The 23,883-nt window shown below is 41.4% G+C and overlaps 1 protein-coding gene across 1 annotated transcript in view; it reads right to left on the minus strand.

Moving 5' to 3' along the window:
* Positions 1 to 1,691: 1,691 nt before the first annotated feature.
* Positions 1,692 to 23,883, minus strand: part of EFHC2 (EF-hand domain containing 2) — a 53,598-nt gene continuing 31,406 nt past the window's right edge. Inside the window, exons 8-15 of the mRNA XM_035116174.3 lie at positions 21,766 to 21,931; positions 19,971 to 20,113; positions 15,884 to 16,080; positions 14,656 to 14,789; positions 12,111 to 12,308; positions 10,487 to 10,579; positions 3,712 to 3,817; positions 1,692 to 2,007 (exon numbers count right to left, since the gene is read on the minus strand). Coding sequence (XP_034972065.1) covers positions 1,909 to 2,007; positions 3,712 to 3,817; positions 10,487 to 10,579; positions 12,111 to 12,308; positions 14,656 to 14,789; positions 15,884 to 16,080; positions 19,971 to 20,113; positions 21,766 to 21,931 — 1,136 coding nt within the window. The 3' untranslated portion in view covers positions 1,692 to 1,908. The remainder of the gene's footprint in view (positions 2,008 to 3,711; positions 3,818 to 10,486; positions 10,580 to 12,110; positions 12,309 to 14,655; positions 14,790 to 15,883; positions 16,081 to 19,970; positions 20,114 to 21,765; positions 21,932 to 23,883) is intronic.

The raw sequence follows: 23,883 nt of genomic DNA on the forward strand, positions 1-23,883 counted from the left end.
GATAAACCAAGGACTGTAATCCGTGAGTTTTTGTGATATTGTTTTATTGCTATTTGTGCTCTTCCTTTTAGTTGCCTGGACTTGTAACTTTATTTCCAAGCAAAATTCCATGTTGGCAAAACAGTCGCAATCAATAAAACTTTGAAGAGAGCAGATACAAGAACTCAAATGCAAGGGATACAAAGCAAGGCAAAAAGAAACACAAACAGTACCAGATGATTCTTAATGCAGGGTAAAGAAAGCAAAGTATAAAGGTACATTGTCAATTTTATGCTTCCAATAATGAATAAAAAAGCAAAATTCTCTGAATTTCTTGAATAATGGAAACTTTTCTTTAATTCACTTGTAATTAGCGGTCTTCAAAAATTTGCCCACATTCCAAATTCCAGTTGTATATTCATAAATGTTTTGAACAGAAGTGCTTTTCCAGTTAGGAGCTATCACGACCCTTTCCTGGCTGCACAAAGTATATATGAAAAATGACCAAATTGCAGTTTTCCACCCCCAATAAACCAGACAAGAAGTTGGCCAGTAGGTCAAAAGAAAACTTATAATCTGCAATATCCTTTCTACTTTCTATCATCCCCCCCCCGGCATTTCTTTGTTTTTGGATAATACCATAAATGTGTATCTTATCTGCCACAGTGTTACCACATCTCCAAGTTAGATACAGTTTCAAATGCCTTTGAAATTATGTTTTAGATTTTTTTTATTACCATACAGATATTAATACTGAGAGAGCATTATGCTAGATCCACTTTGAAAGAAGTCTGTTCGCAAGAACTTTTCACAGGGAAGAACTCAAGCACACAAGCCCTTACCAATATCTGAAGTTGCAGAACCAAGAAGTGTGCTTTCACTTCATCTGGCATTTGCTAAAAGTAGATCATAATGGGGCAATTCACAGCCCTTGCAACCACAAATGAGAGTAAAATGGGGTGGAGCTATGGACAAAAGTTCACCTCTACAGTACTGTGGCCCAATTCTCACTGAGGTGGTATAGCTCAACTCTGAACTATACCACTTCAGAATTGGGGTTCACATGACTGAATACTCCATGCAACTCACAGACACACACACTGTGCACATAACACTATATCGGGGAGATGGGTTCCAGCCTAATCTTTTTCTTAGCTTGTTGCTTTTAATGTGCAGAGGGGGTGATTGCATTTTTAAAAATGATACTAAGGAACACTCAGATCTGTAAGCCGCTACTTGCAGATCTGAGATGATACTGCAAGGCACAAGTTTGCCATCTGAGAGAGGACTAGGCCTGTGTTCAAGCTCAAAGCAATGTATCATGGTTTTATTATGAAAGCCATCCTACTTAAGGCAGATATACTTTGACCATAATGCCATCATGCTGCAAAAGTGTCCGTATCTTTTCCAAGTTGCATAAAAGGCAAGAGTTTTGCCAGGCACATCTTTTCTGAGTGAAGATATGCAGTGATGGGAGGCTGGTCAAATTGTTTATTCTATACAGCTTTTAAAGGGTCAGGAGTCATGTCAGGGTCTGGATCAGCATGGCCACTATCCTCAAGCAACTTGTAAGAAAACAGAAGGACAGCAAAGTCTGGCTGTGTGCATGTGGTGCTGGGGGACATGGTCCTTAGCTAGAAACTTCACAAAAACACTTGGAAACTCCTGAGTTACCCAGTGCTCGTTGCACATATAACAACTGAGAGTGAAGGTAAATTTAAATGATTTTAATTGTGAAAGTGCATGTACAGTACAGTCTATTGAAGTTTGAAAGGATTACAAAAGTATCTAAATTATATTTCTACAATAAAGTAAAAAAATCAAACTTACATTGCCCCAAAAATCTACAACTGTGATTCTTTTATTTAAAAAAGCATGTACAGTAAGTCTCCAGAGAAAGGAAGTCGCAACATTTATCTGCAAGAGGTGCTAACATTCTTCATTACCAAAGAGATCCACCATGAGAGGTAAGTATTGAATCTTCTTCACTGGAAGGGCCGGTGGTTCCCCTCTCCATTCATCTTCACACTAAAAATAATGGAATAAGTGGTCAAGACACATTTAGGGCTGACATGGAAAGCAACCAGAAATGGCACAAAACACAATGAAGCAGCGCTGCCCTCATTTCCGTCCACAACTCGTTCAACAAACGGAACTATGTTATTAGATCAACATTAACAAGAATATGTTAATGTTTCTAGAACATGACAAATGGCCTTAAACTAGAGGTGGAGACAAGGAAAAACCTCAGCAGCAGTAACACTCACCTGGGGAATGCAAAATCGCTCTAATTAGCCTTAATTTGAGGAAAGTCACAACAGGAGACTAGCAAAATCTTAGAGGCTACTCTGAAGGTGGGACTGAATATTGATTCCCATGCCCAACCATCAAAATACACCACCACAAGAATCCACTGGTTACGTGCAACTAGTGAGGAGCTTGCTCTCCTCAGCCCACCTTGTAATCAACTTGGGTTTCCATACTTTCTTAGAGAACCTGCAGGAAAAGCTTGAGCTTTCCATGAGGTTTCCGAGAAAACTCAGAAAGACCAAAGCCAAAGAAGCTCTCCCCAGTGCTTCTTCCCTCCATGCTTTCCTAAAACTTACCATGATAAAAGGGTGCTGGTGCGAAAAACAGCTGAGCTCAGCAGTGGCAGAAGCCTCATCTTTAAACCAGACCTGGATGTGCATAATTTCCCAGTGCCTCACAGAAAACTCCCCTTTCCCAGGCAGCGTATAATGCTCGAGAGGCATGACCCGGGCCCGTCTTAAGGATGAGGTCTCTGTTGCTCCAGAAGCTCCCTGCACTATCTCTCTTTCCATTTGAGAATCAGTGCTATAAAAACAGAATACATTCATATACTCCACTAACAATATAATATGACCCAGTTGACAGTTTGATGGCTGTCAGGGATGGGAGAAGACCTCATCTTTAAACCAGGCTTTGGAATTTTGGGACATAAATTGTTTAGTTTTTGCTAGAGATTAAGCTAGCTGGGGAATAGTGATCTTCAGTACAGCATTCTTGGAGAAGGTATTAGGGCAGTAAACGGCATCTATGAAGCCATGGGACCCGCGAGGAGAAGATTTATTTCCTGGGACCTGTTAGCTTAGAAACTGGTAGACAGATTAAATAAAACTCTCTGGATTCAGTTAGTCAATGAGAGCGCAGCATGAGGTTTCTGTGTGTCAGATATAATCATCAAGCACTCCAGAAATACTCAATCCTAAATCACAAGTGAGATGAAGATATAATGGATAAAGTTCAAAAATCCAACAGGGGGATTCAAATTCCATTCCTTCCTTTAGTTTCCCTCAGGACTCCTTTTCATTAAAATGTACTCATCAAAATTATCTTCAGCGATTTAAACAATTAAAAATGGGGGGGGGGGGTAGTACACCAAAAATACTTTGAGGCAAACTGGCCATAGATTTTTTACTTTCAATCCAGATGCCATGCAACAGCAGGAAATAGGTTGGAAATTTGATGTACCAAGGCACCTAACATGTGGCTTATGCCTCATTAGAAGAATTTCAACCTCAACAGTCAGAATATGAATATAAGCATAGTGAAGTTTCAGAATCTACAAAATGTTTTGGATGTTTAGTTCTCATTCATTACTAAGTACATTTTTAATTATTTGACTGCAATATTTTTTTTGACTCCTTTGAAAGCTACAGTAGGAGGTTCTTGTTTGTGCAGGTCCATTAGTCTGAAATACTTTTGGCTTACCTGTAAAGGTATCAAGACGGTTTGGAAAACTGGAATTGGATGATCTCTCCAGTTGAGCCCATCGACTAGTTTCTTATAATTTACTTGCTCTTTGCAATCTTCACACCTAAAATCAGATTGGGAATGCACATATTCAGTAAGTGACTGGCTATTACTTTGCTTAACACAGCAATGACTTTTCATCCTTTACCTAGAAATGATCTTTTTAAACCCATAAGAACTAAATGGACATGAATTCATGATGTGTGTGTGTGCAGAGGGGGGAAACATACCCTTTGTCACTCATTAACAGCCATTCCCTTGACGAAAGGTGGTAGGGCCAGTGGGGGTCTAGCATGTTTCATCTCCGCTCAGTTGAATGCAACTGCAACAGCCATGATTCCATGGAACCTGTTTGCAACTGCTGTCTTGGTTATAGTTTTGAAAATATGTTTAATGCTGACTAACGTCTACATACCACCTTGTAAAAACAAAACCTACTGTGAATACTAAATGCACAGAACTAGAGAATTATATAGAATCCCTGGAATCCCAATATCCTACAGTATTTAGCATTGCAGGAGATTTTAATGCACGTATGGGAGCCAACGATGTAAATTTGTACACCCATTACAATCAGATTCTGGAACCAGATATCTACTTAGCCGGAGTACCTCCCTTATTCAGGGCTTTGTTTAGCCCAAGTTGTAGGCGGATAGACTTGCTAATTTTTAACAGTATGACAGAGGGAGATAGCCCTGGGGAATATGCCCACTTTACAAAGCATGAAGGCAGTGTTACAGATTATATTGTGATCTCGCGACTTGCATATAAGTTTGTCATGGAGTTTGAGGTGGGCCCTTATCCCTCCAATATATAATATTTTTATATAAAACATTGTTTAAAAATTATTTTATGGTGATTTATTACAATAGTTAACTATTTCTGCTTTTTACCTCAAATGCAATGCATGAAATATATTTATTATTATTCCAATTATTATTATTATTATTATTATTATTATTATTATTATTATTATTATTAGAATTTATATACCGCCCTATGCCCAGAGGTCTCAAGCTGGTTCACATAAAAGGATCACAGTATATAAAATTAAAATAAAACCAATAACCCAATAATACCCCCCAAAAGAGCCACATTTTAAAAGGGTATGGGATGTTGATCAGGTCAACCAAAGGCCTGGCTAAAAAGGAACGTTTTTGCCTGACGCCTAAATGTGTATAATGAAGACGCCATGCAACCTTCCCTGGGGAGAGCATTCCACAGATGGGGAGCCACTGCAGAGGAGGCCCGTTCCTGTGTTGCCACCCTCCAGACCTCTCGAGGAGGAGGCACACGAAGGAGGGCCTCAGAAGATGATCTCAGGGTCCGGGTAGGTTCATATGGAAGGAGGCGGAACCTTACCACTGTGGGAGTACCAAATGAAAATTCCAAAAGAAGTGGGAGTGCCAAATGAAAATGTTTAGGTGAGTCTAGTTTGAGCAACCTGCTGTTATAAGAATTAACAAATGATGTAGAATAAAGGAAAATTAAACTGTTCATTTATTTTGATTTCATATGCTTGGAGTAGACACTGAATTATATCTAGAATTATCCTATGAAAGAAGGATGAACACCTGGTTTGAACTGGTGTTCATGTTCCCTTCTCCTCTGTCTGGGAGGGTACTCAGTGAGGAGGGATGTGGCAGGAGTATTCTCTTAATGTTGTGCTGGCCTGCTTATGTTTGCTTTTTCTTCCCCAGGCAATTCATGCCTTGATGCTACTATCAGCTAGCACAATTTAATGGCAGGGAGGTCGTGGTCCCTGTAGCTCCCATGGTTTATCTATCATAAGGGAATATTTCTTATAGGCTGATTCCTATGGGGCTCATTTCTGAATTTAGAAGCTGAATTCCATGAGGTCTGACCGTCCTATGTGAAAATTATAAAAACCTTTGTTTATCTGCAGTATGCAACTGGTTTAGGGATGGTAATTATGTCCCTGTGTTTGCTTGCTGATGGGGAATTTGGACAATTGCCACAAATATGTTTTACATTATTATTTTTTCTTCTGGTTTGGGACAAGTAATCACTTATCACATAAAAATATTGAACCACTAAATAGCCAGAATTTTAGAGATTATATCCAAAATCCTGGATAATAATTATTCCCAATCCCTTATGTTTAAATAGCAAACACACCCAATAAAAGTCAACAGGCATTAAACCTGATTTACACTTCAGACTAAGAATAAAGTGTATTCTTTCACTAAGCTCTATGGCCCTTGTAATATATTTTGTGTGCGGTTTTTTTACAGTTACTACTACAAGCTTTCATCACAAAAGTATCTTTTGGGAAAACACTAGATGGCTACACTATGCTAACCTCCTGCAATTTTATTAATAGGTTTTTGCCATTCTCTGCTCACAGTATGATTCTTTTGGCTGGCTTGGAAAAGACCAAGGAAAAATGGAAGAGCTACACGGTTCTAAGGAAGAAACGCTTGCAATGCATGCACAGTGTCTAATGAAAAACTTCAGAACTCAGAAAGGGATTTCTGGTGGTTAAGCAGAAGTAATGGCCCAATGGCCTGAAAAAACCTTGTTCTTCTCAAATTGCTACCTTTCTCCAGCCTCTGTCCCACAGTCCACCTGTCTCCATTTTCCAGACCCTTCTCGCCTTCCATTTCCTAATCATCACCCCAAAATTAATCAGTCAGTCCAAGTTAACCTGGCTACCTGGATCTCAGAAGCAGAATCTATTACGCAAAGCAGCCATATGCAGATTTGCTTAATTTGTGTCATAGGTTTTTGAAGAGAAGGCAATTTTTGGATACATATATACCCAATTGTTTATTATTTTCCACCGGAGGGTATGCCCTCCCACCAGAGGTCAAAGAGATGAACAACTACCTGTCATTTAGAAAACATCTGAAGGCAGCCCTGTTTAGGGAAGTTTTTAATGTGTGACTTTTTAATGTATTTTAATCTTGTTGGAAGCCGCCCAGGGCGGCTGGGGAAACCCAGCCGGATGGGCGGAGTACAAATAATAAATTATGATTATGATTATTATATTTATTTATTTATTTATTTATTAAAAAACAAAAACAGAAGGCAGTATTTTTGACCCTATGTTTCTCTTAACTACATTAAATTGTTGCTCCATGCATGCCTTTCCAAACAGAACTCCAGATTACCCCTTCTGTTAACTTCACGTGCTTTTGCATGCCCATCAAGTTTCTTCTTCTCCACCCACACTTCCTTTCCTCGTAACTGATTTGCAATATGATCTATACATGTCTACTCAGAAGTATGTCTAACTACGTTCAATGGGATTTGCTCCCAGAAAAGTAGCAATCTAGCTGCTGGGTTCTGAACCTAAGTTTCTGAGCACTCTTCAAAGGAAACTCCCCACAACACACTTCAATAGTCTAGACCAGGCATCCCCAAACTGCGGTCCTCCAGGTGTTTTGGCCTACAACTCCCATGATCCCTAGCTAACAGGGAAGATGGGAATTGTAGTTCAAAACATCTGGAGGGCTGAGGTTTGGGGATGTCTGGTCTAGAGAGAAGGTTATTAGAGCATAGGTAACTGTGGCCAGGCTCGCTCTGTGCAGAATGGGGTTGTGCCTAAGAGACAGCATAAAAATATTTGAAATAAGTGAAATGAGGAGGGGAGAACAAAAGCAGCCATGGGCCACAGGGACCAGTTGGGCCTCTAGTGTCAAAGCTACCTCAAACTGTACCTCCTGGCTGTGTTCCTAATCTTTCACAGGAAATGCAGCCCCTTGAAGATGAGGTTGAACACAAGTTATCTACCTCCTTTTTCACTGTTCCTATCAAAGCCTGAGTTGTGTGTTAATGTGCTTGTGGAAAAAAAACAGTGCATGCTTTTTTCTAACCCTGTAAAACTAGTACTGTATAACTCAAGAAATAGCTGGGGACATGCTCCAGTTTTCAAATTTGTTGGATCAAGTTTTCAAAGAATATTCTAACAAGTGTGGCACAGCAACATGGGAAACTATTCAAGCCCTTAGCCTTCGTTGCTATCAAATAACCACAGCAAATTCAATTAATATCTGTATTTTAGATAAGTAATGCATTCCTTTGGCCCATTTCATATTTTGCGATATGAAACCCTGTAGTTTATTTTCAGATTAATACACTGATTCTAAACACACTGTTCAGAGAAAGTTAGGATGGGCTTCACTTTCAGATAACTGGTGCAATTTAGTTCACTTCATTAAATACATTTAGGATCAGGGTACACATCACAAATAGTTTCATATTATTCTTCCATGGTTTATAGATAAAAAGGCCCCATCTTTAATACTTACTGCATTTATCACAAGTGATAGAACATAACTCTCTTTTCTGGTTGCATCTATTTAATTACTGCTTTCCAGAAGTAGGAGAGAATTCTTCATTTCACTCCTGGATTCTAGCTGTCCCAGAACAACTTTTGGCAGTTCAGGTTAGTGGGAGTTCTAAAAATGAATTATTTTACTCCCTTTGACTAATGCTCATGAGCAGGTGTCAGAAATGATGAATGTGCAGCAAATTGCAAAAGTCATCCATCTGCCTACCGCAGGGAACTCCCTGAAAAGCTCTTGTTTTATGGAGGCACCAGATTTTTTAATAACTGTGCCTTATTTTTATTAGGCATTTCAGAAAAGAGGGATAAGACAAAGGGTTACCTACTGCTGTCCTATGACGGGCCACAAAGAGCTTTAAAAGGTGAGGAATCATTTCACGTTCTGAGAGGTTTCACTTTTAACAATGCAATACAAGGCAAGTCTGGCATTATACCATATTGTCTTTTAATTCAATATCAAAGCCCTTAGCAAAACAGGAGGTAGGGGGAGGGGTTGTTTGGTAAGGAGGAAGTGACCTGAGCAAGAAGCCTCATAGCTCCTGAGAGCTCAAGATGGGTTAGTTGGGAGGAGGGAAATCTGGGCATCTCAAGGGATGACAACTTGGGTGGCCTTGGGCCAAAAGACGGCATGCTTCTCCACCAGTGTACTGCTTTGACCCTTCCTTACACAGAGGCTTCCCTTGTGAGTTTCACAGCACATCTTGAGAAACCCATGCCAAAACACAGTAAAACTGCAGGTTCATTCTCCCCCACCTCAATGCAAATATGGGAGCTATAAACCTTGTAATGTTCCTAAAGTTACACGTTAAAGCAATAACCCTACACTCTCATTTTGCAAGCAGGTTGCTCAGTAGAATAGATGCCCAGCGGAACTCTGACATCTGTGCCGTGTCGTTTTCAATCTGTGCAGCCGCACACATCAGTAACAAAGGCCCTTCTTTTCATTGAACGTTGTCAGATTCAGACCGCATTTGCAATCTGTGTATTATATATATATTTAAACCGCCATTATTGAAACAGCACAGTTCCTAAACAATAACCCAGGCTGTTTTGGCATCTCTAAGACATTGAATCAAGAGTGCAATGTACACACACACAGCTCATGTGATCCACCTTGTTAATAAAAAGTTAAGAAGGGATGCACAGAAAGGTTGTTTGCAATGAAGGCAAAAATGAAACTCTCGTGAATATGTGAAGCCATCAACGGGGAGAAGCACGACTTGGGAAACTACTGACAGCTTGTCATTTTATACAAGTCAGGCTAAAGATTCTGGTGACAATTTGAAGGTAGGGACTGCTGTTTGATGTGAGTACACTCATCTCATTTTCACCTCAGATAAACAGGTTTTCCAGGTTTTCCCAACTGTTTCAAAAGTTTGCAACAAGAGGCAATTCCCTCTGTATTCCCCAACAGCCTCAGATGGAGAGAGAAGGCTTTTTGCTTCAGCCTGAGTGAGCTTCTCCTCAATCCCTAGTCATGTAGGAATGCTTTGAAGTTGCACCAGGCATGCCTCCTCCTCAGCTGTCTCATTCAACCCTTTGACATAGGGGTGAGGAACCTATTGGCCCACCAGCAGGGCCAATTTGGCCCACAACGCCATTTTCCCCAAACCACACCCATCTGTTAATCAGCTGACATGACTCTGATGGGTGGGTGACATCAGCTGATGGGGGACTGGGGTTCAATAACATATTACTGGTGCGTGCAGCCAAAGCATCAGGATTTAACACCCCGCCCACTCAGCAGCTGATGAGAGAACTGGCAAGCACAGCCCACACAGAATTGCACCCTACTCCCCCTCAGATGAGTGGGTGGTGGGTTAAATCTGGCTAAGAGCCTAGCAGAGAGCAAGACTGAAGTCACTATTCATCAGCTGGTGAACAGAGAGTTCAATCCTGTTGGGTGCTGCTTCACCAGTGTTTGTCCCCAGCAGGAAACAGGCTGGTGAAGTTGACTTCACAAGCCAACTCTTGACAGATGGGCAGGGCCACCCAGCTAGCTGTCACCTGATGTCACCATGATGTCAGGTGATTGGCTGGTGGGTGGCCCTGCCCACCTGTCAAAGCTGGACTTCAGGAGAGAGGTAGAAAAGGTAAAGATCTGGACTGACTGCTCCTTGCAGCAGGCTCCCTTTTGCAGTATAGTTGGAATTTTAAGAGGGAACAGCACATTTCACTTGTTGGACCCAACGAAAGCTGCTTTTGGGAACCCTGCACGATTGTTGAGGCACCCCTTGTTCTACTTCTGGATATCAGCAAATCCAGCCGCAGCAGTCAGACAAAAGAAAGGTATGCTCCGGGAGGCTATGCCTCCTTCAAACCATCCTCAACTTGCTTAAAAACTAACTGTTCCTGGTTTCCAGCATTCCTGACTCAACACACCATTTACATAAATTCATATAATCTTAGATTGAGACTTACGCAGTCAATATTGCTCGCAAAAGATCGTCTGCTACCGGTAGCCTGAAGGACTTGCATATAGTCCTGCACTTGTCGCTGGCCAGCAGTCCGCATCTGCACAAACAGAAATGTTTCTCATGGAATTCAATTTTTTTAAATGGAAATGGAAAAATGGAAAATGCCTGGTTTAAGAGGTGTCAATATCTGCATTTAAAAAATAGTAACCTGAAAAAGATGGTGGAAAAGCTTTTGGAAAGCAAAGCTCCTTAAAATGCAGTCCAGTGACTGTTCCTTGCCTTCAAGCTGCTCCATTGTGTGGAGCTTTGAGTATCAGGGAAGGCTAATACTCGTGCCTACATATTAGGGTCAAGGGCTGCAGCTCAGAAGTAGGACATCTGCTTTGGCTGCAGAAGGCCCCAGGACACTCCCCAATGCCTCCAGATCCTGTTCAAACTCCCCAAAAGCCATTGCCAGCCTGTATAGACAATAAAAAGCTAGATGGGCCATTAGTCTGACTTCCTGTTCCTTTTTCCTGAGCCACCAGCTAACCCAGGCATCCCCAAACTGCGGCCCTCCAGATGTTTTGGCCTAATCCCAAACTCCCATGATCCCTAGCTAACAGGACCAGTGGTTGGGGAAGATGGGAATTGTAGTCCAAAAAATCTGGAGGGCCGAAGTTTGGGGATGCCTGAGCTAACCTGTCCATCTCAGTGCTTCTGCCAGGGCCCTCCCCCTCATGCACCCTCAAGAGAAGGATTGCAGCTCTCTGGCTCTTCTGATCAGCTGCTTGGCAAATGAGAGAAATGTAAAAGAAGAAACCACCACTAGGCACCAGGCTTGTCTGTCCACCCAAATGACACCTACCTCACCCCCCAGAAATCCCGCTTGCTGAAGCACTTTGCCTCCAGGATGCTAAAATGTGCTGAAGGCCAGTGAGAGACAGATTGATATATTCTCTTCCAAACCTGGAGCTTTGAATTAACAAATTGCAGACCAAAATAATTAAGTCAATGGGATTTAAAAAATTGTTTCCCTGTAGGTAATCAGATTCAGACCATAACACCGACACTGGATTCTCAGAGCAGCAAAAAGGACAAGCCCTGCCAGACAAAGAAGGGAGGCAAAGAAGATACACTGGGCCTTTTCAAAATGCTGCAAAGGACTTTGAAACAGACATCACAGTTTGCCTATGTTCAATGTAAGGGAAGAAGCAAAGCTCTCCGATCACTTAAAGCAGAAGGACACTCCCAAACCACCATAGGCAAAGCAAAGGACTTTAAGGCTACGATCCAAAGCAGAGGAAGTACTGAACTTACTTCCAAGTAAATGTGATTAGGATCAGAGTGTGATTCTCACTCATTTCAATGGAAAAATCAACACGAACATAGATGACCTTCCTCACTAGGTGAGGCCACCACATTTCCAGGAGGGGCTTCATTGATAGAAAAATCAGCTATTTCATGGAAACATCTGCATCTAGCTGCCTACAAGCCATTAGCATCAGAAATGTAGAAGCTGAATAAGAACTGTTTTGAATGTTCAGAAGTTGTATCCTACTCACAACATAGACCTTCTGTAAATATAACTTCCCTGTTACCGTCTTGCACCCTTTAAGTACTTAGCTATGTACACAGTCATTCCTTACTTGCTCCGGTCGTTGTACGCAAGCACTGCCAAGAGTTGACCAAAATTCTCAAAGCTATATTTCTTAAGTTGTTCCTGGGCCACTGCTAGAAGATAGGTGGTATCTATTTCATTCTTATCTCTCAAGCTATAGTATCGCCCAAGGGTCATAATTTCATGTTCTGATAAATTTCTATCTGAGATATTCAACAGCAAATTTCTGAGGAAGAAAAAAATAGTATATTATAATTGCTTGCATGAAGTGCACCTGAAAAGAGCAACAAATATATACAGCATTTTCTGAAGTGGCCGTGCGTTAATACAAAACTGTGTTGGCACAAAACATACCACTAATTTTTAACTAGCATCTACATTAAATCATATTTTTGTTGAGCTTCAACACAATGAAATGGAATGGAAATTTAAAAATGAAATGGAAAAATACAGGCATACATCATTTTATTTGTATGCTGCCTTTCCATAGTTAAAACCATGCTCAAGGCGACTTACGACATGAAAAAGACATAATTACAAAAATATCAAAGGTAGTCATAAGCAATAAATGAAACACATCGAAAAGTACACAACCAAATTGAACAATTTCCACATAAATCGTAAGATCTAAAAATAAAGATCTAAACAATTAATATCAATAACAGCAACAACCCCTCTAGCAAAAAAAATTCCCTAAACAATACCCCAACTCCAAAATGTAACTGTGCTAATAATTGTGCTTTTTGCAGCTGTTTTATCTACTCATCCAGCATAAACACTTTTTTGAATAGCAGCATGTAGAAATAATGATTAATTCATATAACATGGAAACAAATATATTAATTTTCCAAACCCCCCCTCCCAAAAAAAAAACCTTCTTCAAAAGCCGTTATATTTAGGTGATGCACAATCTACTGATTTGGTAACAATATTATTATTTTTTGTTATTTTTCTTTTGCTGTCCAGTGTGTTCTGAAGTGGCTTTGCATTAAGAACAAAAAGTAAACTCAATCTGTGTCAAGGCAGCAAGATTTTCTTAAAGCTATCATGTTGTTCAAAGAGATGTATGGATGCTTGCTCAGAATCTGTAAGACTTTTCCTGATAGAAGAAATTCTCAGAAATATAGAACCTCAATATGTGCATGGTACTTTGCCGTTTGATTTTCATTTCAATACAAAGACACAACAATCATGCACATTACTTTAAACATCTAAATTGAGTCCCTGGATATGATTTTAAAAAACCCATCTGTGCTTACAACACAGTGCCCAGTTATAAAATATGTTTGTAGAAAATGGATCAAACCAGGCCATTAAAACATAATGCCAAATCATCAACCGGCGTTACGAGAACAAAATTTGGGATTGCACTTTAGCTTTCAAGGAAATAACAAACAAATCATCCGCTTCCAGGCTAGATGCAAAATAAGATAAGGGGGGGGGGAGCACAGTAACTGGAAGCTTCAGAGCAGAGTATAATTTTTGCATATTTTCTGCCCGGATGAAGATGACCTAGAAGTGGAGTTTGAGGGTCCTAGTTTAAACATTTCCACTGTTTCAGGCCAGTGTCCTGCAAATCACAGATTTGCAGGAAAATACCTTTAATTAAAAGACAAGGAGAAAGTGAAAAGAAATGAAGAAAACATTTGTTTGTGTTTCCACGGGGAGGTTTCGTGTTTACTTTGACAATGTTTCTGCACAGATCTGTAACTGTTGCACGTATCAAGAAAAACGCAAACATGTATGCATGTTTAGTGACAATTAAATGCGTTCGGTGGCATTTATGTAAGTGTGCATAGACTGCAGCCTTAAGGATTCAAATGACAGAAATTGTCATATAATGAATGAACAGGACTGGAAATCAGAAATAGAATGTAGAAACAATAAAGTGGGTTTGTCATGTGTTTCAGTTTTGCACTCGTCAGTGAGGCTTTTGTGTAAATTCCAACAAGAGCCTTAGGAACAGAGTGAGGTGCGCATGCCAGCAACCAAAGTCAGGTATGTGGACCTAGGCTTGTTACCTCACACCTCTTTTTTAAAAATGGATCTCAGGCAGCTGGAAAACCTTCTGTCTGAATCTTTAGAGAGCAGCTCTAAATCAGAGTGGGAAACGCTGATGAACTGGATGGTCCAAAAGTGTGACTCAGTGTAAGGCAGATTCACACGTCTGAGGCAGTATACACACCTTACATTTAAAGCACATCAGCCCTCCCCATAGACTACTGGGAACTGTAGTTTATTAAATGTGCAGGAGGTGGGGTGAAAATGTACTTTAAGTGTAGGGTGTGTAAGCAGCCTGTGTCTATTCGTTGCACCTATCATTTATAGCAACGAGACTGCCAAAATTCCACACAATATGTCCATCCTACCAAAAGATACAAATTCAGGTCAGAACAAGACTCCATAGGTAATCCACAGGTACCACTGCTAAGGACCTGTTTGTGCTCTGTGTAATAGAGAAAGCCAATATCCAACATCCTAGTAGATTTTCTCTCTCTATTATTGATGATAGGAACCTCACAGAAGATACCGTAAACTTAAACTGCCTTTTGTCAAGGCTTTCAGAGTCTTACCTAAATTCATCATAATCAATAGTGGTGGTGTGTTGAGGATCAGCAGCTGCAAAAATCTGCTTAATCTCTCTTGATCGAGGTTCTCCTATCGCCTTCAGTTTGTCCAAAACTACGCAGATATTGGCCACAGGATACTGTAAAGAAAGGGTCCAGGTGAGAATAACGGAACATATATTTAATACATACAAAGTACTTATGCACAGCAGCTTGAAAACTACAGTAGCGAGTTATTCATATCCTTTATGACAAACACATGCATTAGTTGCATTATATTTGCATTATTTTTAAAACACCAGCAATGAATCCCAAAGTAGCTTTTATTAAAAGTTTGCAAAGTGATGCCAAGTTCAAGCTGAGAAAATCAGTGCCAGTCAAAGGCATTGTGCTGCATAAGATGTGGCATCCCCTCCACATACAGAAGCCAATTGGATTTGTTGCAGAATCTTACTTCAGCGCCGAAAATGGAACAGCATTCACCATTTGGGGATCTTGCACAACAAATCAGAACAAATATTCAATAAATAGTGGTTGGCATCTAATCTCCCTGTAAACTTTGCTCAAGCACATCAGGATGAACGTTCAATAGCAGGTTGTCTGGAAGTGACCCTAATGCAACTTTATTGAAACATGGTTATTTCATTGGAATATGTTACGTAGTTACCCATAACATACGACTTTTAAAAAATAGTGCCCCTAGCGCTGTACTATCTTTTTCAGGATCCTAATTTTATCCCTATTTGGTTGTTCTTTCTCCCAAGGGCTCTTGCACAACTCCTTTGCGGAGAAGGAACCATAACAACTATCAGATGTTCTTATGGATTTTGTTTGGTTAGCTTCAACTCCTTTATCTTTTGCACGGGAAAATTAACTGGTACAGTGCAGACTGTATCAGCAGTTCTCTTTTTTTTTGCTTTTGCTGATTTATTCTTCCAGGAACAAAGGCGGGATTAGGACATTATGAAAGTCAATCTGCGAGCCTGAATCATCAGGCACAAAGTGCACTCCATGACATTTACCAAAGACATTATTTGGTATGTATCTCGCAGAGAACAGGTTGAGAACATGGACCCGTTTTTCTCACCGGGTCGTTTTCAAATGAGACAACGGTGGCTCTGTGTTGATCTTGGGGGTGAATAAACAGTGGTTTTCAGAGCCACCATTATTTAAGCAAGATAATAAAACTCCATATGCTTTAAAGGCCAAATAAGGATTGGAAAGCACAGCTTGCCTCATTTGCATGTTTCTCCATGTAGTTGAAAGCATACTCATCAGCATCCACCAAAAGAAAGACGTGTCCATGGAAACACACTTTAGCTCCGACATACAGATCCTTTGCTGTGTAGTACTCAGACAGCTCAGCCTTATATTGCTCTTGCCCAGGCTTCTTAATACGACCTCTTTCCAGGAATTTCCCACCAACTATCCCTGTAACAAGAGAACAATAAATAACAAGTTGTATATTTCAGAAAGAAACCAAAGAAACTGCACCCTCAAATTTCCCAGCAGCCAACTGGCCATACCACAATATTTATTTCCACCTTTAAATGCAGATTCCTTGATATGGCCATTTCAGTGTCTGACAACAGAGTTCCTCATCCTTCCTCCCACCCACAACAGCTAAGTTTCTCCTGTGGGTTGGGAATGGTGTGGGATGCAGTGCAGGAGCCTGCCAGGGAGGAAGATGAATGTGACCCACTGATTCCAATGGGTTGGATTCCACGTTATGTTAACTTAAGGAATTCCTGGAAGTAGGGGAATGGGAAACTTTCCTTCCATCAATTTCCTTAAGTTATCTTATCATCCAAGCCTAGGGTGATTCCCATCAGTCTCCCACACACCATCACACATTGTTCAGGAGTGGATCTCCGGCCCTCAGGAGAGGTTTTTCAAGGGGCTCCTGTGGCTGAAAGGAGATGGAAAACTTTCCATGCATAAACTTCCCTGAGTTAGTTTATCCTAGAATCCAAGTCATTGAAATCAATGAGAAAAGTTAGTTATCCCTGACCTTTGGGCGATGCAGGCTGGGCTGATGAAAGCTCAGCTGAATAACATGTGCAGGTACCACCTGGTCAACCCCAGATTTACTTAGTACTTTTATATTCTGCCATTTTCCATTGTGGAATGGAAGTCTTTATGCTCTCAGGGAGTCCACTATCCAGGCACCAACCCAACCAGAGACCCTCTTAGCTTCAACTAAGTGGCTGCTGTAGCATGTACCCTTAGATCATTCCCATGGACATATAATACTTTGGGCTGAACAAGCAGTACATGAACTCTGGTATGCCTGTGGTTCATTTCCTGCTTATATCTGCATTCCCAACCAAAAGCCCCAAAGCATGCATTAGGCATCATAAAATGTTTCATACGGTATGTATTATTTGGTGATATAAGTGTCGTAAAAACGGATGGGCAATACAATGAAATGCCATTTAGAGTCCAAATTATAAGTAAATGCAGAACCTGTAATGCTTTGTTCAACCTGAGTTTGGTTCAGAAACCTTTCTTTCACAATAAAATTGAAAAGGTGAAAAATCCATTAAGGTAAAATTCAGGATCTGACTTAAGCCTGTAAAAGCATGAAAATTTAAGAGTCAAGAATAGAAGCCAGGTCACAACAGCTTCCTCCCATCTAGTTACTGATACATATAAGACCATCGGTTTGAGCAGACAGCTGCATTATCTAGTCAACAAAAGCTTTTAATGCCATTATTGGTTCTGGGTTTCTTCACTTAAAGACATTTACTTTCTAGGAACTATAAAATAATTTTTGCAATGAAAAAATATGTGGAAAAATAAAACCAATTATTCAGAAGGTACTGACAAAGACAGCACAGCCCAAACTTCTCTCTCTCTCTCTCTTACTTTCTTTCTTTCTCTCTCTCTCCCTTTAGTGTAAGGATCTGGGAGGTTGGAGAAGGCGCAGTATTTTGTTTTCAGAAATACAGCACAACACAAAGTGTACCATCTTGTTTACCCGAGCACAAACAGCACCTAGGAAAGAGTCCCTGCCACTTCCTCTTGTTGCAATTCCCCAGAATGATGGAGTACACCAGACCCAACCTTCTTGTATGAATTTTGAGGGTGATGATAAACAAGTCTGTCCCAATTCCTATCACCGCTAGCTGAAGAAAGAATGGCTACTAGTCTTACCAGCTGTATCACAGATGGGGAATTTGTGGCCTTCCATATGTTGGTCTTGAACTCCCATCATCCCCAACCAATGGCCATGCTGCCTGGGGCTGATGGGAGTTGGAGTCCAATGACATCTGGAGGGGCACTGGCTTCCAATCCCCAGGCTATCCGATGGCAGTAAATGTATCTGAACACCAACTGCTGGGAATCACAAGTTGGGGAGAGAAGTGTTGTGTTCAGGTCCCACTTTCAGGCCTTCCTAGAAGGATCTGGTCAGCCAAGCACAGAGAAGTCTTAAAAAATCCAGAAGCCAGCTCACACATCCCTTAGGATTGCCATTTTCATTGCCAATGGAGCCTTCACCCTAGCCTTCACACACCAGCAAACTACCCAACCTATTGGCAAGTCTCCCAACCCGCTGGCAGTACCCCCATCCCGAAAGATATGCACAACTGCCTCTGGGGCAACAGGGGCAACAAAATGCACCAGATAATTATCACAAACACTGGGAGAGAAAAGGGTATAATCCCCTTCCATTACCCCTGCCCCACCCACCAACAATGAACCATCATCCAAATCTAACAGACTCTACCACCTGCGATCCATTTAGGTCTGGGAATTGCAGCTGCATTGCGTAATCTCCTTTTAAAAGCTAAACTGCATTAAATTCTCAGACCTCCAATACATTACTGAAGCATCAGGAAAGTGCACCTAAATTTGCTTTTCCCTCCCCGCCCCTACCCCCAATACATCGTACTGCATGTTAAATGCCCATACAAAATCAAGCACTCTTTTGCTACCATGGAAAATGGTGGATTTCCGTTTAGACATCTCAATCCAGTTATGCAGTTTATGACCAGAGACAGCAATAGCTTTTATTGGTGATTAACACCTGAATCAGAACAAATGGGGGGGGCTGACCATATTGGAGGAGGCAGCTACCATACCACCCAGATACTAACCAGCCAGAGGACATGCAGCCTCTGAGGTCGTGATTTTACATAGCCTTGTATTTAAGGATTTGCCTGGTAGCCATAGGACAGGGATCAGCAAATGTTTTCAGCAGGGGGCTGGTCCACTGTCCCTCAGACCTTGTGGGGGGCCGGACTATATTTTGGAGGGAAAAAATGAACGAATTCCTATGCCCCTCAAATAACCCAGAAATGCATTTTAAATAAAAGCACACATTCAACTCATGTAAATACACCAGGCAGGCCCCACAAATAACCCAGAGATGCATTTTAAATAAAAGGACACATTCTACTCATGTAAAAACACAGAGATTCCCAGACCATCCATGGGACGGATTTAGAAGGCGATTGAGCCAGTTCTGGCCCCCGGGCCTTAGTTTGCCATAGGATCTCTCCCCATCATAGAAACGCCCTCCTTTCTTCCTCTGCTAGCCCCCAACAGACTAGCAAAACATTATTCTGCAGGGCAGGGACTTTTGTGGACTTGTAGACGAGACTGAATAGCAACCTATGTGTCCGGGGCATACAAACACGCTACAACAATTTGGTATTTTAGAAATAAGCAAATGTTTAAAGATTCCTGCACATTCAAGTCTTCACCCTCAGAGGAGTTTGGCCAGCCACTGCATCTCTGCATGATCCATTGTTACGCTGGCACCAAGTTTTTCCAATCCAGCTTTGCTAGGGGTAGGTAATCCTGGGATGGTGCCACCATTTCTAATGCAACAGGTTTGCCTGCCCTCAAATGAGTGTGCCTTGTGTGTCCCTGCACGAGTCACTGTTCTGCAGGCACTCTCTGAACTGTAGTTCATGAAAAACATGGAGGCTGATGTTTCTGTGAGCAAGCCGATTTTGCTTACTGACACTAAAAATGAAGCCTTTTCCCAGGCATTTGAGCAAAGGGTACTTCAGGTGTCCCGTCCCACCCCAACCCCCACCCCCACAAATGAAAGCATGGGAAGTAAAGACACCTTTACACTATCAATGGCACAGCCCCACAGCACCTTGGGAAATGCAAGCCTGGAGCAACTCTTTGCACAGAAGCAAAGTTCAATCCTGGAAGATGAACAGTGTCTTTCTCACAAAGTTATTTCTTGCATTTATTTCCACCCAATTGACGAAGGTTATGATCCTTTAAAATAAATAAATAAATAAATAAGGCCCTTTGCCCGTTTTACTAGAAATACCTGGAACTTAATCTGCCTCTCTCACCTGTATTTCGCTGGGGAGGCTCAAACACTTGGATGGTGTCATCACTCAGATAATAAGAAACAATGAACTTCCGGTCTTTGTCAATGGGATCAGTAGTAATAAATTGTGCAAGAAATCGCAGTATATTACTTTCGAGGCCTTGCCTGTAATAGCAGAAGAGGCACAAATTCAAGATTTGTCTCCTTTTCCTTTACATGGAGAAGTCCTGCCATTTGTTCAGTAAAACGAATAAAAAGTTAACAGTCTTCGGTCAACTTTTACATCAGTTTGAGCCACTGAGAAGATTGTCATTACCCATGCCCAGGTTTTGCCTTTAACGAGTTTGGTTTTTGTGTTTCCAAACACATTTTTGTTTGGGGGTGGGGCGGAATAACCAACCTAAGCTTAAGTAGTAGTAAAAAATCAGAAGCTGTTTACATTCTAAAAATTGTTTACTCTGTGAGGTATCCGATTAAAAAAGCAGCATACAATTTTACAAACTAAAGCAATAAATTGTAAATGGCACTCCAATAACAATGTATTCTATAACACACCAGACAAAAAACACATGATTTTATGGATCTGGAGTTACTTGGCAGGACACGACTGTACAGAATGCTTACTTGCAGGCCCAGGTCGCACACTACCCCCCTCCTCCGCTTAGGTGAGCTACCAGTCAAGGAGACCATACAGTTGAATGGGATCAAATCAGGCCACAACTTTCAGATGAAGTAGTTTTGCATAGGCATTGGATAAGCATTTGTTTCTGGGCTGCCTATTGGAAATGACATCAGGTTCAACCCGGCAGCAGGGATTCCTATGACTTACATCAAATAGGGGGATCCCTGCCTCTAAGAGTGCTGAGGCCAAGCCCCCAGTCTGGGCAAATGGTCAGAAGCAACTCCATCATGGATCCCTTTAACGGGATACCCTATTTCTGGAGGGGAAGGTGAGGGTACAAGCCCCCCTCCAACCAAGGCTGAAAATCCCCCAGAGGTCTTGCGCTGAGCTTGAGCTAACAAAGCCCGGCAATTGTGATCCCAGAAAGAAGAGCTGGGCTGGTGTGAGCTATTTTAAATCCCTCGGGAGTGGGCCTGAGGGAAGCCTGATTGTTCCCGAGAGCCTGCCCCCCGAGACCCCAGCCCTCTGCACCACTGGCCAATTCGGCAGACTGATGCAGAACAGGATTTCAAGCCGGCAGTGGGAGCCGAAGCTCGTGCTCCGACAGGGATCAGACCCCGACGCTCAGACCTGCATCATCAATAGGAGGGGAGGCGCAAAGCCGCCGTGCCACCAAAAAGGGGGTATGCAGACATGCCTGGGCTCTCTCTCCACCATTCTACTAATAAAAATTCCCAAGCAAACCATAGTAACACAGAAGCACTGATTCCAAAAAAAGTTTAACAAAACCCAGAATCCCTTACAAAACTGATAAAGCATCACTAGGCAGCACAACATGTGATTAGACAGTGGAAACAGGAAAAGTAAATGGGAAAACAAAGGAAGGAGAGGATAGCATCCCTCCCCCATTACATACTGGACACCAGTGTGTCACTATTGTAGTTCTTGTTGTCTCTTTCAGAGCTAAGCCTTTGAGATTAATGAAAACAGACATGTACCGGTATGGCAGGAACTCAGACTCTAAATTCTGAAAATCTATTGTCTGCTTGGCACATTAGAATTATGAATATTACAAAGCCCATTTGTAAAATCGGTTTACATAAAACGTTTAATGGTAATTTCCCTCCCCCTCTCACTTTCCATTTCAGGAATCGAGGGGAGGGGTAGGTTCCAAATATTGCTTTTGCTCAGATACCTGTCTTTTTCCATGAATTTCTTGAAGTCTTTTTGGGGTGGTTTGGGAAGCAAGCCCGAGCAGGAGCAAAGAGAGTCCTCTTCAGAGCCAAATCCATGATACGGTGGAAACTTTCTTTCTACTTTCGGAGGAGGTGGCGCCTTGTACGGGATTGGAGTAAAGTCCTCTGTAACACAAAATTGGCAACTGACAATTTAAAGTTCAGTTCCTGAATATGTTAAGAATGGCTCTGCATTTCAAGATATGAGGTCTCAATCTAAGGAAACAAAATTGTTCTCCCCTTTTGGCAGATATATTACTGAAGAATAATGTGTGCATTTTAGAAAAGCAAATGTTTCTCCTAAACAGGAAAGCCCAATTTTGAAAATATTTTTCAAGTTGTTTCCTCTGGGAGCATACTGTGATTGATATTTTTCTCTGCTTTCTGTCAACTTCTCTCTATGGATGGGAAAAGCCAAAATGTTTCCGTGAACCTTGGGAGACTGCCAACAAACAAAAGTCCTTCTTATCTTTGCAATGGGCTCAGCCTTTTCAAACCTGTCTTTTCCACTCTCTGTTCTTTTCTTAAATGCTGCCTTAATCCCGGTGAATTTATCTGCACTCATCTCATAAACATAATTTACTCGTCGACATCATTACCATAGTCAACAATGTGCAACTTGCATGGGAGCACCCAACCTTTTACATAGTGACAGCCGGGTTAAATAAAACTATTTGGGGGTTAAGCCAATTCATTTCCATTGAGTTCACTTGGTTTATATCAGTACATTTTTGCTGTTTAAAAATAATAATCATGGACAGACATCCACACATGGCGGTTGAAAAACAAACAAACAACCAGATCTGAGAAGGATGTGTGTGCAGAATTAGAAAGTAATGGTGGGCATGTGTCCTTTGAGAAGAAAGAAATGTAGCGTCTTCCAATGTATGGGCAGCCTGGTGCATCTGGGTTTCAGGGCTTGCATAACAAATAAGACTCTGATTACAATCTCTCTTGCATACCAACAGTGCCATCTAGTGCAATGCTAGCAGATGCACTAAGGAGAACTTGCATGTTGAAATGGCGTCCCAAAAGAGGCCAAAAAGCGGATGGGCTGGGGAACTGCTTGCTTTCCTCCTACCGGGCAGTTCACAGACTACACTGGCTTCAGTCTGAGATCAACAGGAATATATTGTTCAATGGGCCCTGAATAAGAGAAGCTGCTTCCCTCCCCCAGGAACATTTTGCCACTTGGGTTGCTCAGGTGGTGGGTAGTGACAAAAGCCTTCCCCAAAAGCAGCTGTAGATTGCCTTCAGCTGAAGGATGCCAGGTAGAAACACCGAGGCAATGTTAGAGACAAGGAGGTATAAACCCTAGCAAAAGTCAACAATCTTTTAGTACCACCTATCTGAATTATTTAGGGTGATGCTTAAATCTCCAACTGCATTCAATGATGATTAAAAGGGTTGAACTTTAACAGGATGAATCTGCTATTTTCATTTCTCTGTCTTATGTGCAGTTTGCCCACACTTCCACATCAGTTTATGCTTTTTTTAAATTCCCCAAACTTCATATGCATTTTAGTGAATATTTCTCCTAATATAGAGATGCATAAAATCATGCACGGTGTGGTTACAGAGACAGATTTTCTCCCTCACTCATAATATTAGAACTCGTGGGCAGTGGAAATTTAGTGTTGGAAGATTCAGAGCAGATATCATGAGGTACTTATTTACACTTGTTGGCATCCATCTGTCTCAAAAGACAATGCAGTGCACCTCCAGGGGCGAAGTCAAACCGCTGGAGTAGCAAAGCACCCACTGCAGCTGCAGAGACCAGTAACTCATAACTGTTGCCTCCCACATAGTTTTTGCTGCACTGAAGTTATCTCTCTGGGGCACAAGCCTGTGCAGTATGTATGGAGGTCTGGGGCTGCCCAGATGACAAGACTGATGTGGTCCAGTATTCCATCTGCTTCCTCACCTAAGTAATCAATGTTGAAATTTATGTCAATCTGATCCTGAAATAATTGCTGGGTTTATTTATGTAAATAATTTACCACACATAGATAGGAGCAATCTAGGGAAAAGTAATTTATACTGCATAAGAAAAACTGCATTATATGCAGATTTAAGTG

Source organism: Zootoca vivipara, chromosome 4 (assembly GCF_965207765.1).
Source record: "Zootoca vivipara chromosome 4, rZooViv2.hap1.1, whole genome shotgun sequence".
In the NCBI taxonomy this organism is placed as follows: Eukaryota; Metazoa; Chordata; class Lepidosauria; order Squamata; family Lacertidae; genus Zootoca; species Zootoca vivipara.